The sequence below is a fragment of the Microcaecilia unicolor genome, chromosome 11, assembly GCF_901765095.1.
Source record: "Microcaecilia unicolor chromosome 11, aMicUni1.1, whole genome shotgun sequence".
Classification (NCBI taxonomy): Eukaryota; Metazoa; Chordata; class Amphibia; order Gymnophiona; family Siphonopidae; genus Microcaecilia; species Microcaecilia unicolor.
Window position 1 is genome coordinate 56408943 of NC_044041.1, and position 16453 is coordinate 56425395.

General features: G+C 45.9%; 1 protein-coding gene across 1 annotated transcript in view; it reads right to left on the minus strand.

Moving 5' to 3' along the window:
• The window catches only part of LOC115480025 (septin-2), a 116919-nt gene that overhangs the window by 58194 nt on the left and 42272 nt on the right, over positions 1 to 16453 (minus strand). The window contains exons 8-9 of the mRNA XM_030218412.1: positions 10844 to 10945; positions 9362 to 9507 (exon numbers count right to left, since the gene is read on the minus strand). Coding sequence (XP_030074272.1) covers positions 9362 to 9507; positions 10844 to 10945 — 248 coding nt within the window. The remainder of the gene's footprint in view (positions 1 to 9361; positions 9508 to 10843; positions 10946 to 16453) is intronic.

Sequence of the window (16453 nt, forward strand, 5' to 3'; positions counted from 1 at the left end):
GTGGGCTGCGGAATTTGGAATGGACGTCCCAGGGTCAAATTGGTCCGTATGGTCCACCAGAGCAGTGAAGTGCGGCAACTGGTGGAGAGGCGGATGACATCCTCTAGATTCCCGGTGGCTTGGAACCACTGGGAAGCTAGGGTCCATTGAGCAGATCTCATGTGAAGACGAGCCATGGGAGTCACATGAACTGTGGAGGCCATATGACCCAGAAGTCTCAACATCTGCCGAGCTGTGATCTGCTGAGACGCTCTGGTCTGCGAAGCCAGGGCCAAGAGATTGGTGGCCCTCGCTTCGGGAAGGTAGGCCTGAACCGTCTGGGAATTCAGCAGCGCTCCTATGAATTCCAGAGACTGAGTTGGCTGGAGATGGGACTTTGGGTAATTTATCACAAACCCCAGCAGCTCCAGAAGTTGAATAGTGCACTGCATGGACCGGAGGGCTCCTGCCTTCGAGGTGTTCTTGACCAGCCAATCGTCGAGATATGGGAACACGTGCACTCCCAGCTTGCGTAGGTAGGCCGCTACCACCACGAGGCACTTTGTAAACACTCGTGGGGCAGAGGCGAGCCCAAAGGGCAGCACACAATACTGAAAGTGCCGTGCGCCCAGGCGGAATCTGAGATACTGTCTGTGAGCTGGCAGTATCGGGATGTGAGTGTATGCGTCCTTTAAATCCAGGGAACATAGCCAATCGTTTTTCTGAATCATTGGCAGAAGGGTGCCCAAGGAAAGCATCCTGAACTTTTCTTTGACCAGGAATTTGTTCAGGCCTCTCAGGTCTAGGATGGGACGCATCCCCCCTGTTTTCTTTTCCACAAGGAAGTACCTGGAATAGAATCCCTGCCCTTCCTGCCCGGGTGGTACGGGCTCGACCGCATTGGCGCTGAGAAGGGCGGAGAGTTCCTCTGCAAGTACCTGCTTGTGATGGGAGCTGAAAGACTGAGCTCCCGGAGGACAATTTGGAGGCAGGGAGGTCAAATTCAGGGCGTATCCGCACCGCACTATTTGGAGAACCCACTGGTCGGAGGTTATGAGAGGCCACCTTTGGTGAAAGAATTTTAACCTCCCTCCGACCGGCAGGTCGTCCGGTACGGACACTTGTAGGGCGGCTATGTTCCCGTGGATCCAGTCAAAAGCCCGTCCCCGGCTTTTGCTGTGGAGGCGCAGGGGGCTGCTTAGGCGCACGCTGTTGACGGGAACGAGCGCGCTGGGGCTGTCCCTGTGCCTGACGAGGCCTTCGGGCCGGCTGGTTGTACCTACGCTTCGCAAAAGAATAGGGTGCAGCCTGCCGAGCCCGGGAAAAACGCCCGCCCGCGGGGGCGGGTGCTGAAGGCGCCCGGTGGGAGAGCTTGTCGAGAGCGGTTTCCCGCTGATGCAGTTGGTCAACCATCTGCTCGACCTTCTCGCCAAAAATATTATCCCCCCGGCAAGGGACGTCAGCCAGTCTCTGCTGGGTGCGGTTGTCCAGGTCAGAGGCACGCAGCCATGAGAGCCTGCGCATCACTATACCTTGGGCCGCAGCACGAGATGCCACGTCACAGGTGTCAAAAATCCCCCTGGACAGGAACTTTCTGCACGCCTTCAGCTGCCTGACCACCTCCTGATATGGCCTGGACTGCTCCGGCGGGAGCTTATCGACCAGGTCCGCCAGCTGTTGCACATTGGTCCGCATGTGGATGCTCATATAGAGCAGGTAAGATTGGATGCGGGTCACGAGCATGGAGGATTGGTAGGCCTTCCTCCCAAATGAGTCCAGAGTGCGAGACTCCCGCCCCGGGGGCGCCGAGGCGGTATCCCTCGAACTCCGTGCCCTCTTGAGAGCAGAATCCACGACCGCTGAGTCATGGGGCAACTGGGGCCGCATGAGCTCTGGGTCAGAGTGGATCCTGTACTGGGACTCTGCTTTCTTGGGAATGGTGGGGTTAGTTAGTGGTCGCACCCAGTTCCGAAGCAGCGTCTCCTTCAGGACATTGTGCAGCGGTACCGTGGAGGACTCTCTAGGTGGTGATGGATAGTCGAGGACCTCGAGCATCTCGGCCCTCGGCTCTTCCACAGAGACCACGGGAAAGGGAATGCTTATAGACATATCCCGCACAAAGGAGGCAAAGGAGAGACTCTCAGGAGGTGAGAGCTTCCTCTCCGGTGACGGCGTGGGGTCCGAGGGAAGGCCCGTAGACTCCTCTGAGGAGAAATATCTCGGGTCTTCCTCTTCCCCCCACGAGTCCTCATCCTCGGTATCGGACATTAGCTCATGTAGCTGAGTCCGGTACCGGGCCCGGCTCGACGTCGAGGCACCGAGGTCTCGGTGTCGTCGAGCGGTGGACTCCCGCGCCGGCGGGGACGGAGCTCCCTCCATCGACGTCGACGGGGACTCCACCTGCGTGGCGGTCGAGACCGGCACCGCAAGCGGCGGCGGTTGTCGACAGCCCCGGCGCCGGGCTAGAGCTCGCCGGCGCCACAGTCATCGGCGCCGGGGGCGCAAGCACCCCCGACGCCGGCACAGCCTGGCGCATCAGCCCTTCCAGGATCCCCGGAAGGATGGCTCTGAGGCACTCGTCCAGGCCCGCTGCCGGGAAAGGCGGTGGGGCCGGTAAGGGGTGTCGGTGCCAGAAGCTGCTGGGGGCCAGGAGACGGCACCGAAGGTGCCGGAACCCCGACGCGTCGGTACCTCCACCACCGACGGAGATCTCTCCTCTCTGCGATGACGCTTCGGCGTCGACTCCCCTTCAGGGTGCACCGAGGGCTCCCGTGACGGCGCTTCTATCTTTTTTCCGGTGCACGTCACCGGCGCCGGAGGGCATGGAGGAGGAGGAGGTCGATCCCCCTCGGTCTCGAGGTACCGGGTCCGACAGGGTTCGGTCCCGTGGCTCACGAGCTGAGGGAGTGACCGGGGCCGACAGCCCACGCGGCCTCTCAACCCCACTCTCACCGGCGGACCGGCGGGCCGACGGGACCTGTTCTCCTGGGGTCGCTGCCATCGGTGCCGATGTCTCGGGCATCGATACCGGTACCGAAGATCCGGCCTTCGATACCGATGCCGTCGAGGTCGACGTCGAGGGGCCGGCGCAAGTTCCAAAAAGACGGTCCCGCAGAACTTGCCTCGCAACCTGAGTCCGTTTCCGGAGTCCGAGACACAGCGCGCACGACTTGAGATTGTGCTCCGGCCCGAGGCACTGGAGGCACCAAGCGTGGGTGTCGGTCTGCGAGATCGGCCGGCCGCAGCGACCACACTTTTTAAATCCACTCGGGACCTTCGAGGACATCGACGGAAAAATCGCGTCGGCGAAGTCAAAGTCGGCAATGGTGGCTAAAATCACACCACGAAAAAACTAGCCGACCGAGCGGCCACTAGGCTGCAACGAGGCGTCCCCGCTGGAAGCGAGGGAAAAGGGGAGCGCGTGCTCCACACGCGCGAAAATCTTTTTTTTTTTTTTTTTTTTTTTTAACAATACGAAGAAAGAAAGAGGAACCGAACGGGTCAAAGCAACGATCCGCGTAAACGCGGTCGAAAAATCCGGCGGCTGAACGGAGAGAGAGGCAATTGCACAACTCTCTCCAGTCGCGGAAAAAAAGTAACTGGCGGGAGCGGTCGCGCACGGGCGGGAAGACGGCCGCGCATGCGCGGTGGGCGTGCCCTGCGTGCCGACCGTCCCGCGAAGCTTCTTCCGGTTGGTGGGGGCTGCCGCGGACGTCAACCCAGTCGTGAGAACAAGCAGCCTGCTTGTCCTCGGAGAATATACTTTACACCAATCTAATCATAAATAACTTTTTATGTAACTTTTATATAAAATTATTTTTAGTGCTCAGTGTGTATTAAAGTGCCTTCCACCTTTTGTCATGCTGTTAATTACCAGCACTCCAATTTATAACATTATAGAACCAAATCCCTGCCTCCCTGCCTTAGTATATTAACTCTTAGGTTGTTTTGTTTGCTGTACCAATTCTCACAGTCTTTACCCAAATAAATCAGTTCATTGGTCATTATTTGAACTTATCTTCTGGCAGCGATTCAGCTTAGGTGCCGTTAACATCTCATGAACGAATCCATACTAGTTACATAAAATTTATATATGATTAGACTGGTATAAAGTATAATACAGACACTCTAGCTAATAAAAGCCATAAAAACATGAGAAATACCATATTGAGTCAGTCCATGAACCCCAACATCCTGAAATCCTGGTCAAAAATACCCAGCAGGATCCCCCCCTCCCCCCCAAAAAAAAAAAAAAAAATCAGTCTTACCTTGTTACTTATACTCAGGGATAAATAGTGTTTTTCCAAAGTCTACATAGCTAATAATGGTTTATGGGCCTTTCCTCCAGGAACTTGCATACTCCTTTTTTAAGGCCAGCTATGTTAACTGCTTTCACCACGTGTTCAATAAATTCCACAGCTTAACTAAGCGTTGGTTAAAAAAATAAAATACTTCCTCCAATTAAGGGGGACATTATGAATGTGGGCTACTGTTAAGACATGTCATATTATTGTTAAACTCACTTATTGGTAACTAGGTCTCATTGCATAACATGGGACCTGTGCTAAAACAGCATGAGTTAGTTGTAAAATAACATATCTTGATACTAGTCCACACTGATAAATTCCCCCTGAAGTTGCAAAAATACTGCCTATTAGCATCATGGAATGTTCCTTTCCCTTCGTTCTGTCTGAAATGGTAAGCAAAAAGCAACCACTCCCTAGTTATCTGTTCCACTCCACTCATGATCTTATAGACCGCTATCATATCTCCCCTCAGCCATCCCTTCTCCAAGCTGAAGAGACCTAACCCCTTTAGGCTTTCCGCATGAGTGTTCTGTCTATCATTTTCACTGCTATTCTTTCTACCTTTCCTAGCTTCAATATATCTTTTCTTGAGATAAAATGACCAGACCTGCACATAGTATTCAAGGTGTGGTCACATCAGGGTTCAATAGAGAAGTGTTATGATTACCTCTATTTTAAATAATTCCTTTCCTAAAAATACCTAGCATTTTATTTGGTTTTCTCTTTGCTTTTTTGACCTTGGCCAAGGATTTCAATCTATTGTTTTTGTGGGTGACCACTTCTAAGGCAAAAGCCCAGCTTCATGTACCTATAGTTTGGCTTACACTTCCTATATGCATTACTGTAGGGGTGTTAAGTTACATTGCACTTGTGTACATTAAATTTAATCTGACACTTAGACATCCAGTTTCCACAGTCTTGCAAGGTCCTCATGCAATTCCATATGATCTGCTCATCACCTTCTTCCAGATCGTTTCTATATTAAAAATGCACCAGACCCTGTACAGATGCCTGGGGCACTCCACTAATTAACCTTTCTTCAATGAGAAAATTGACCAGTCATCCTTCTCCGTTTTCTCTTTTAACCAGTCATCAATCTACAAAAGGACACTGCCTCTTACTCCAACTTAAGTTCTCTGGAATCTCTCAGAAGAGACTTCATCAAATGCTCTTTGAAAAGCCAGTATACATTATGTGGCTGAAGTTATGATTATCTCTGTACGTGGTGGTATCTCACGACCTAACAAGAACCTGTCTTAGGGGATGTCAAATGTATGCATTACCTGAAAAGATCACCAGCTTTAAAATACATGCACAACTGTAGTAAATTGAACTACTGGATTTCTGGAGTAGGAGATGTGGTCTACTGACCACAAAGAGAACCATCTGTACTAGTCAGCTCCAATATGCTATGAACTTTCCAGCACCAGAACATAATTTACAAGCAGCAGAATGTTGAAAAGATAATCACATTTTGAATCATACCACTAGAGGGCAGCAAGACCAAAGACTGCTATTTAGAAGTGAATCCGCATGATCGTTCAGGGTAAAATATAAACCTAATAGAAAGAGATAAAGGAATGAGCTACCCCTGCAACCATCTTCTGAAACTCAGAGCTAAGCAATAGAAAACAGAAGGAAGGGTTTCTAATAGGAAAAAGACAGTTGGTTACTATTTTTATTCCTGAAGGTGTATGGACAGTAGTGTGCAGAACCCCCCCCCCCCCCCCCCCAAGCCAAGAGCTCTAGCTATATGTGATAAGCACGGAATTACAAAGAACTGAGCGCACTGAGGGCAGGCAGACAGCTTTGCCCATATCACTCTGGTGCCAGCAAAACAACAGGCCCCAGTGACCAAGAAGTCAGGAGGTCGGAAGATCTGTAGCATAAAGTCTCCACGCATGACAGTGACCTCATACTCAGCCAGTAATTGTGCAGATCACAGATGGCAATGACAAGAGGACTATGCAATCATGCTTCCCCATTTCAAGATTTCATGTAGCACCTGTTAACATGAAATCTGGCTAGCATGGGAAGTCAGCCCAGAGCCCCATCCTCACAATAGTCTATTTTTCATTCTTACTTGGGGTAATGCACTCTACAATGGTCTGACTACAAAGGGTCTACACCAGCTCCAATTGATTCAGAATGCTGCAGCAAGACTAATAGAAGATCGCAAGCGACGTGACCACATCACACCAATTTTGCAAAACCTTCTCTGGTTACCAGTACAATACAAGGCTAAATTTAAAACATCTATGTCTGATCTTCAAGGCCCTGAAAGGAAATGGCCCCGAGTACCTGAAGAATAGGATGATCCTCTACACACCTCCAAGGACACTAAGGTCCTCTCAAGGACCATCACACCCTCTCTAAAAGACATTACACGATGTGATACCTGCAAGCGAGCCTTCTCCCCACATTCTGGAATGCACTCCCTGAAAGGCTCTGCTTAACACAAGACTATCTCAACTTCAGGAAGCAGGTGAAAGCTTGGCTCTTCAACTGGGCCTTTAATGGAACAAGTAACTAACTTGTCAGTCTCACTCATATACACCTAGCTATATATTCCATCTTTTATTATACCCTACACTGTCTATTAAAATGTTCTATTACATACTGTGTTGACATTGGAAGTACAGCAGTTTGCCATACTTTGTATTACTTGAATATTTTTACTGCTGTAATTGTCTATTGCTTATGTTTTTTTTATTCTTACTGTACACCACCTTGAGTGAATTCTTTCAAAAAGGTGGTAAATAAATCCTAATAAATAAATAAATACCGCCTACTGGAGGACCATAGAGGTGGTTTACATAAAATTCAAATATAATACAAAATGTAAAATGTAATAAAAGAAAAGAAGGGCATGTTGAACAAAATATAACAACACACAGGACTGCTACTTCAGGGGTCCTTTTACTAAGCCTGCTAAGGCTCTACGCGCAACCAACATAAGCAAAAATGGAGTTACTGCCCGGCTACCACGTAGCTCTTGCGGTAATTTCATTTTTGGCGCACAGCTGATACATGCGGTCAAAAAATATTTTCAGACGCATGCCAAGTGGCATTTGGCGCACGTAAGTGATTACCGCCTGGTTACCTCGCAAGATTTTACTGCTAGGACAATGGCTGGCGGTAAGGTCGCAGACCCAAAATGGATGTGCAACAATTTTGATTTTGCCGCACATCCATTTTCTGCAAAAATTTTAAAAAGGCCTTTTTTACAGGCGCGTGCCCAAAACCCGCGCCTACACTACCACAAGCCATTTTTCAGCGTGCTTTTGTAAAAGGACACCTCAATGAGCTTGCACTAAAACAAAACATAAAACATAAGCCATCACCGACATCACCAGAAGAGAAACCAAAAATCTCTGTATTTGCTGCTTACATAACTATTACACCAGATATAGATGTAGAAAAGTGAATATGAACAGCAGCATGAATCAGACTACCTGGAGAGTTAGCAGGTCCAGAAATAGAAACCTGTCAAAAAAGTTTTGAAAAGGACACTGCCTGTGGACCTTGTGCCTTCTTTACAGAAAGCATAGTTCTTTATGTGATTCATTTGTATGTGACCCTCCTGCAATGCATGGTACCTGGTGGCCTTGCCCTACGACAGAAGTAAATGTACCTGCATTAATGGTGTGTGTATTTTTAAGCCCAGACATAAGAGAAATTACCAGTTCCTGATTTTTATACAGGTAAATGCTCACTCAGGTAACACTGTTTCTGACTACCCCATAAAGGACAAGCCTGTAAACTAGACACCCACATTTACATGCCCCTAGCGCACATAAATGCACAGAGTACTAGCATTTACATAGGGAAGTGTACAATTAAAAGTGCCAGTGGGGTACCTAAGTGCTATTCTACAATGGTGCACATTATTATTATTATTACATTTGTACCCCGCACTTTCCCACACATAGTAGGCTCAATGCAGCTCACATAGTAAAAAAACAATACAATTTCTGTAAGAGAATATTACAAGCTGTAATACCTTACATAGCCTGTAAAATTCATATACACAGCGGAATATGGGCAGGGCTCTCGCTCACACGCATAACTTACAGGCTACGGCTGGTGTAACAGCTGGTGTTTAAATGTAAAAATCAATTCCAAGTTACACTAGTATTCTATAATGGAATCTGGGCACCTAGATACTATTACAGAATAGACTCCCACTGTGCATCCTCAGGGCGTCTAAATGGACACGCTCAGTTGTAGAAATGCCTCCATAATGTATACTTTTTCTGTATAATGATTTTATCTATTCTGACGTGATTGTGATTTTAATGGCGTAAATGTATTATATTCCATACATGTATATGTTAAATTACTTCCTATTTTAATCAATCAGAAGTTAAAATAGGAAGTCATTTTCTCTCTCTGAAGTTTCTTCTCTTTGCCCACCAACAGTAAGCGTTCGAGGTGATTACTAAGGCTTTTGAAAAATAATACATGTAACTAAACTAAAATAAGTCATCAGTGTGCATGCAGTTATCAGTTTCCTCCAATCCAGTCCTTAAGCTAGCCTGCAAAACATTTTTTTCCTCTCACTTTCTGCAAACAAGCAACTTTCAAAACAAGGGCTGGTCTGAACTAAAACCTTGTCTCCTTTCAAACATGTAAAATATGAATACACCCCAACACTAGGGCTTCTGGTAACCCAACTGACAAAAACCCTGCATATGGCATCAAACATCTGAAAATATATCCATAGTCCTTTTTTAGCCATTAGCATGAACCTCATTAAAAAAAAAAAAAAAAAGAGAACTTTTTATTTCATTCTTAATTCTGGCCTGGTATGCGGGATAAAAGAAATCCCAGCCTAACTTTTGATTACAGTATGCCCACATTTTTGAGGCAACTTTTTAACTCCTAACTCCTATTCACCTGTTCAGTACCCATGTCTGTTTTATCATGCCCATCCCTTACCTTTATTTTTCCTATTTGTCTGTCTTGATTAGATTGTAAGCTCTGTCAAGCAGAGATCGTCTCTTACATGTTTAGTGTACAGCACTGCATACGTCTAGTAGTGCTACAGAAATGATGATTAGTAGTAGACTTACACTAGCATGGTACGAAGTTTCAGGAAATCATTGTGTTCAGGATTCTCCACTTCAACCACACCCCAGGGGTATAGGCGGCCACGGATCTTTTTTCCCTTCACCTCAATTAACTGATTGGAACCAATAACAGCAAAAGGGATGCTTGCCTGTAAAGAAACAGCACAGCTACAGAGAATGGCATATAACACGGAGACAGGTTTCAAGCAGGCATGGTAATGGGATGTCTGTACTCCAATTAGTGCAACACATACTTAAATCTACCTTAAAGGTTTCACAAAAACTTCAGTCACCTTCTTAATGTTACCCGTGGAAGTTACCAGCATAAAAGCATTCCTATCATTCAAGCTATTCTAATTCACACTAGTGAAAAACAGCAGCAGTAAATCAGAGAATGAGATCATGCCCAACATACCCTGGCATAGGAGTGAGGTTCATTTGTCATGCTATTTACAAAACTAACCCATTTAGAGACCATTATTGTAACATGACAAACATAGGGCACAGCTGGCTTATTTCTTTCATTATAACACCAGACACATTCTATGTACATACTATATATAACATGCTTGACAGCTAGTGTCCTAAGCCAAGGATGTTTATGCTTTTTTCAAAACTAGATAAATCGTCCTTTGCAGTGACATCAGAGTGGTTTATTGGTTCTTGTAGGTTACAAATGGGACTGGATTTTAGGACATACAGAACATCAAGGTCTATCTCCTAGAGAGAGGACTGCGTACAAGAGGTCCGATTTAAATACTAGGATAATCTGTATGCAAAATAACTTCCTGAAATCCAGAAGCATTTGTGGGCACTCAGGGACCAGGCTGTCTGCAGTCCCAGCAACTTTTAAATGCATTTATACTGTAATGTGTTGTAAGCCTGGAGACCATCACATGCCAGGCATCATCCAAAGACATGCTAAACCACTTTAAGTTCCAACCAGATACATGAAATGGCACAGCCCAGGGGCCTTGAATTAAGATATTAAAGTCATTCTTGGCTTGAAGATCCCATGACTTGACGGGTCTCTGCACAGCAGGCAAACTTGTAGCAGCAGTGCAAGCCTGTGAGAACCTTCATAGCCAGCCTGAGCAAGGGAGACTTGGGATAACACAGACTATCAATGAGGCTGTCAGCACCTCCAAAGGCTGTCAGATCATCTGGCTTACACCACACATCAAAAGCAGGGTGTTGAATCCTCTGTTCTAAGCAACAAATTGTTAGGCTGTATTCAATTTAGGCAACTGGGTGAGGGGCAGAGGAGAATGATATGGGCATAAAACCATGAAAAGGCATCATCTCCATTACACACTGGATTCTGCAAGTGAGTGCAAGGAGTAAAAAGCATGGCACGTCATCATATAACCCCTATTGTCTGATGAACAGGTTCTCCAGCACAACACATGTTAATTGGGCACAGTGCATTCTGACCAAACATCGCTAACCTTCTTCTACCAGTTCAGTGAATGTTGAGATCTTTACCTTTAGAACTCGAGTCTGCTCTTTGAATTCTTCATCTTCATCAGAATCTGCATCTGGCAACTGATAAATCCGAATGCCATGTTCTGCAATCTCGTCCAGGATCTGTGGGAGACAAGCAGTGACTAATAAACACATAAAAGTGAAAGAAAAGCAGTGGTCTTTGGCTATGCATGAAACTGGGTAGATCAGACTGACGATGGGTCCTTACCTGCTATAGCCATACCGTATATGCACACAAAAAAAAAATGAGATGAAGGGGCAGACAGACTGTAAAACAACAACAAAAAAAAGGACACCAAATCCTGGGAGGAAGAGTGTGAGGAGAGAGGATCAGGGGCGTAGCCATGGGTGGGGCCCCCACCCAATCTGGGTTCAGGCCCACCCAGCAGCAGTGCAATCTTGACAGTGCCAGAGTGGGGGAGGGAAGCAGGCTGGGCTCTATGGCTATGCCTCTCTCTTAACATTAGACATTGCTCTCTCATCATCAATGGGTCCGTGGCAATGGCAGCGATTCCAACCTCTGCATGTTGCTAACACAGAAGGAGCTGCAGTGGGAATCGAACCCAGTTCCCCAGGATCAAAGTCCACTGCACTGGAAGCCTCCCCCTCTGCCGCGTCCACCCTCTGTTGCAACTTCTTGTTTCTGCCTGGGTGGGACACAGCAGAGGGGAGGCTTCCGGGTTAGTGGCAGGCAGCATGTAGGAATTGTTGCTGCGGACTCAATGACGAGAGAGGAGAGATGCTGTAGGGAGTGGAAGAACTGGAAGAGAGAGGTAGAGATGTGTATGGGGTGGGGGAGGGAGAGGTGCTGAACAGTGAGAGGGGGAGGGTGGATAGAGAGGAAGGAAGAGGCCAGAAAGGGAGAAATCTTGTACATGAGGTGGAGGGGAGGGAGAGATGCTGCATTGAGTGGGAGAGGGCCGAGAGAGGGAAAAATGTTGGACATAGGGGTGGAGGGAGAGATGGTGCATGGGGGGGGGAGAGAGAGAGAAATGGTTGACATGACAGTGAGAGGGAAGCAGGGAGAGATGCTGTATGGTTGGGGGGGGAGAAAGAAAGATGTTGGACCTGGGGCACGGAGAGAGAGGGTGGACAGTGAGAGAGAGGCAGAAAAACTGAACATGGAGGGAGGAAGGGAGAGAATGCTGCATGGGAGGGAGGGGGAAGAGATATGTTGGATCTGGGGTCAAGAGGGGGAGAGAAAATGGACAATGGAAGAGATGTAGGACATAGGCTTGGATGAGAGGCAGGGAGAGATGCACAGTAAGTGGTGAGGGGATATGTTGGATCCAGGAGCAGATGGGAGTGATGGAAGAGGAGAAGTGTTAGACCATGGGGGGACAGAGCAAGAGGAGAGAGAGGAGACAGGAAGATGACAGGCTATGGGATGGGGAGGAAAGAAAGAGGGAGCAGATGCTGAGCTAGAAGAGTGGAGGAAGGAAGACACTGGGAATGGAGAAACCATGAGAGGGCCAGGAAAGGGAGTAGAAATACGGTAAAGGGGAGTAAATTAAAGATGAAAGGAAATGTAAGGATGGGAAAGGAGTGAGATGGGGATTGGAAGAGCTAGTGGGCGAGAGAAGATGGAAATCTGATAGGTAACTGACATGTAAAGAGGAGGAGAAGGGTGAGAAAGACTGAAATTTGAGTTGAAAGCAGAAGAGAGAAAAAAAAAGACGTAACAGCTAAAAAGGAACAATCAATATTTCAGAGGTAAGTGTAGTGAGTGAATTGACAGCAGGGAGGGAAAAAGACAAATGGACAGCAGCCACTTGAAGGAGATTAGTAGATGACAAGACAGGAAATTGGAACCAACATAATGAAAACATAAAATGTCCAGACAACAAAGGTAGAAAAAAAAAACATGTTATTTTGAATGTTTTAAATGGAATATGTTAGATTTGGGAAATGTGCATAGTAAATGTCTTTGTACTGTATTCAGTAGAAAAGGAAATGCATTTCTGTTTTATGTCTCCAGTGTTGCAGTAACTTCTTGGGGTTGCTAGTTCAATTGTTGTCCAAATATTTTTATTTCTAATTTGCGACCCCTTGTTCTGTATTTGGTGAGGGTCTGTTGTGCGACAGTAATGGCAAGTGGGGAAATCGGACGAGAGGCAGGGAGGAGAGGGGATCAAGGAAAGTGCCCTCCCTTTATTTTCTGACCTGGGCCATAACATATCTACACTGGCCCTGACCTTTGCTATATAGCTGGTGGGGGATCCCTAAGCATCCTTAGCTGAGGACCTGCTACAAAGGCAGAACTTCCTTCTACCAAGCTCTGCAGTCAGCGACAGCATCCTTGAGCCACCAACAACTAAACATGCATAGGGTGCCGGCATCGGTGGCTTAGGGACATTACTGCTGCCTGCCAATCTTGGTAAAAGGGAGTTCTGGCCATCTCTGGAGGAAGTCTTCAGCTGACAGAGCTTGAGGATCCTCATTAGCTAAAGTATTTATATTTTGAGGCAGGGGGTAGGGTGGGGCAAAGAAATTTTTTTGCCCATCCACTCTGGGCTCAGGCCCACCCAAAATTGGCTGTGACTACACACCACTGGAGAGGATACTTACTATGCTTTCCTGGTAATGATAAAAAAAACATGTTAGAATAGTATTTGATGTTCACCTTTTATATACCCTTCTGAGTATTAAGCAAATAGTACATTTCAGTGGCATTTCTAAAGAAAAGAGATGTTTTCTGCACAAACTGAATTTTTCATATTTTCTATCAGGTCCACTCCTATCCTGATTTATGTGAACTTTGGCAGTATATATCTATAGGCAGCCCCTGTGCTTACTACATATTTCATGCCATTTGTGAAGAACTTCTAGAACTTGTAAAATCTCCTATAACCTGACTAATGGTCTCACTGCTGTGAAAAAGGGAGCAGCTAGGTCAGGAATTTCAGGCTGTTTTAGGAAAACAAATACTGTTTCTGATACCGCAGTTTTGTTGTGGATCTGTGTGTGCAACCAACCCCAAAACCAATAACCTCAGGACCCTATTTCAGATGAAATGAAGGCTGAAGTAAGAAGCGCACTGATCTCCAGCCAAGGGCATGGCAGGTTTCAGGGCAGGGATGTTTAATATTCCTTAGAACAACAAATCAGGGGAACAATATGTTTTTCTCTATGCACTGAAGCATGTGTTAGACACCGAGTCTTTGACAGATGTGCATGCCTTCCTCCCAAGAAGAGAATGTTTATGGTTACAGAATTCCCAACCAGATATGACCAAATGTTAAACGAAAGAAAGAAAAATGCTTTAGCTCCAAGAACAGCAGCAGCAGAACACCATGCTTCCTCTCAAGTTTGAGTTGATGGGTGAAAGCTACAAAGCAATGAAACAGCCAAGATCTATAAAATAAAAATATTTACTGGAATTCACAAAGCAGCAAGTCAGGACCATAGAAACAGTAGCCACAGGGAACAGGCAGAAAGAGAAGCTAAAGCAGAGTTTCACAGTCAGTCTAGGGCCACAACCACATAATTGATTAGGATTTGCATTTTACATTTAAAATTCTGGCTTTCCCAATCTGAGCTCAAGACCTGTTACAATCAAATACAGCAGGTATTTCTCTTACAGCTTAGGTTTTGCATCTGAAGCAATGGAAGTGAAATGACTTGCCCAAGGTCACAAGCAGCAGCAGTGGGAATGACAAGATCTGAACACTGGTTTCCCTAGTTCTCACTTCAATGCTCTAAATTATTGAAAAATGTATAAACTGCCTTACTAATGCGAAACAATCACCCAAAGCAGTGTACAAAGGGGAGTATAAAATAAATGCACAATTAAAAGAAAAAGAAAAAACTGTAATCACCACAAGTTCACTCCTCCACCAACCAACACATTTGCATATTATAAGGCTTATGGATGCAGATTCACAGGACTCCTAAAGTCAAGATCCAATAAAAGGGGATTTTAACATGCTCTTATTATTCTCAGCTCCAGCACACTATGTGTTTACTAAATACTACAGCAACACCACTGACAAATCAACACAATCTTCCATGCAAGCCAATAAATTAAAAAGAAAAAAAAATAACTGGTGATAGAAGAGGCAAGGAAAGGAAAAATTACATAAAACTTGTTCACGTGGTAAGTAGAAAGGGGAAATCAGATTTCTGAAGTGCCCCTTTTTTCAAGCTGAGGGTTGAGGTACAATGCCAGCTTCTAAATACACTATAGTCATTACTAGTAGACTGCCAACTTTCAGTGATCTTAAGGCTCCATATAATATAATTAAGAGGAGGAGGAATACCTAAGCAATATAACTAGACAAAGTACTAGCGATGCCCAACACCGACTGCAGGGATGGTGAACAAGACCTTATCTTAGCAATCTCAAACTGATGTACTGTAGCTAAAAAGAGTTATAATGGGAAGATTTCCAGCAAATGTAATCTAGCATACTAGAACAGACAACCAGGACCAGAAACACAAAAGACCAATCAGGAATGTGGCTGCTATTCCCCAGGAAATGGCTTTGGAGGTTCAGGATGCACCTCCCTTAGGTGAGGTCATGAGCAAGATTATTGCTGGATGTTGTCAGCTCAGGAAGAGCTAAGTCTCAGCAGTCATTTGTCATGATCATTAACAATCAAGTAACCATAGGACTCAGCAGGCATGATTTGGAGGGTCAGAGCCTGGCCAATAAAAGGAAAGCCAAAACATCATGTTATGTTACTGCTGCACGAGGACGGTGAAAAACACCAAAAACGTCGCAAAGCTTTCTTGCCCTAAACCTGTATCAAGATAAAATAAATCCAGAAGAAACTCTTGGATAACATCATTTTTTTGCCAAGAGAAGCTAACTACACCAGCTCAGTTGGAACTAGGCCTTTTATCAATACTAGTTCCAGGCAAGTTACTTTCAGGTACAGAAAGCAGATCCACCCCCCACAGGCTCACAATCTTAAGTCTGTACCTGAGATCTAGTGTCATAAGCCTTCGTTCATACAACCTGGAGATAGTCTCATATTTTATATTTTCCCACACATACTTGGACCACTGCAGCAACCATCATGAATCAGGGGCCATATAGCCTAACTTCTTTCAGAACATCACAACCCCTTGGAACTAACAGCCATTTCTTTGCAGCTCCATACAACCCAGAGAAAGATGTCCAGACATAAGAAACAAACTTGTGACATTCCGCATGGTAGTGTGCAGCACTTACCATCTGAGCCACTGGGACTTTTCAACGTGAGTATTTGGACCAAGCAGTCCTGCACAACGGGACCAGAATTTCAGCCTCCTGCAGTCACCAGCTGGGAATGCACAGGGCAAGCAAGGAAGAATTTCAAGGATTATACACAAGATCCCAAACATTACACATTTTCCCATGAAGGAAGGTGCAATAATGGCATACTGCAACCATGAAACCTGCTGTTTCCTTGATGGGGAAATGAACCAAAATGAAAACAAACTGTACTTTGTGGGCATAACAATGATACTACATTCTGCTCCCACAATGCAACTATTTGCCTCAAGGGGCTCTGTAGGTTGCTTAAGATTAGCATTCTCCTGAAGGAAAAAACAATAATATAAAAAAAAAAACAGTTCCCTTATGATGAGGTCACCTATTTCCTCTCTTCCTTCTTAAGATGATTT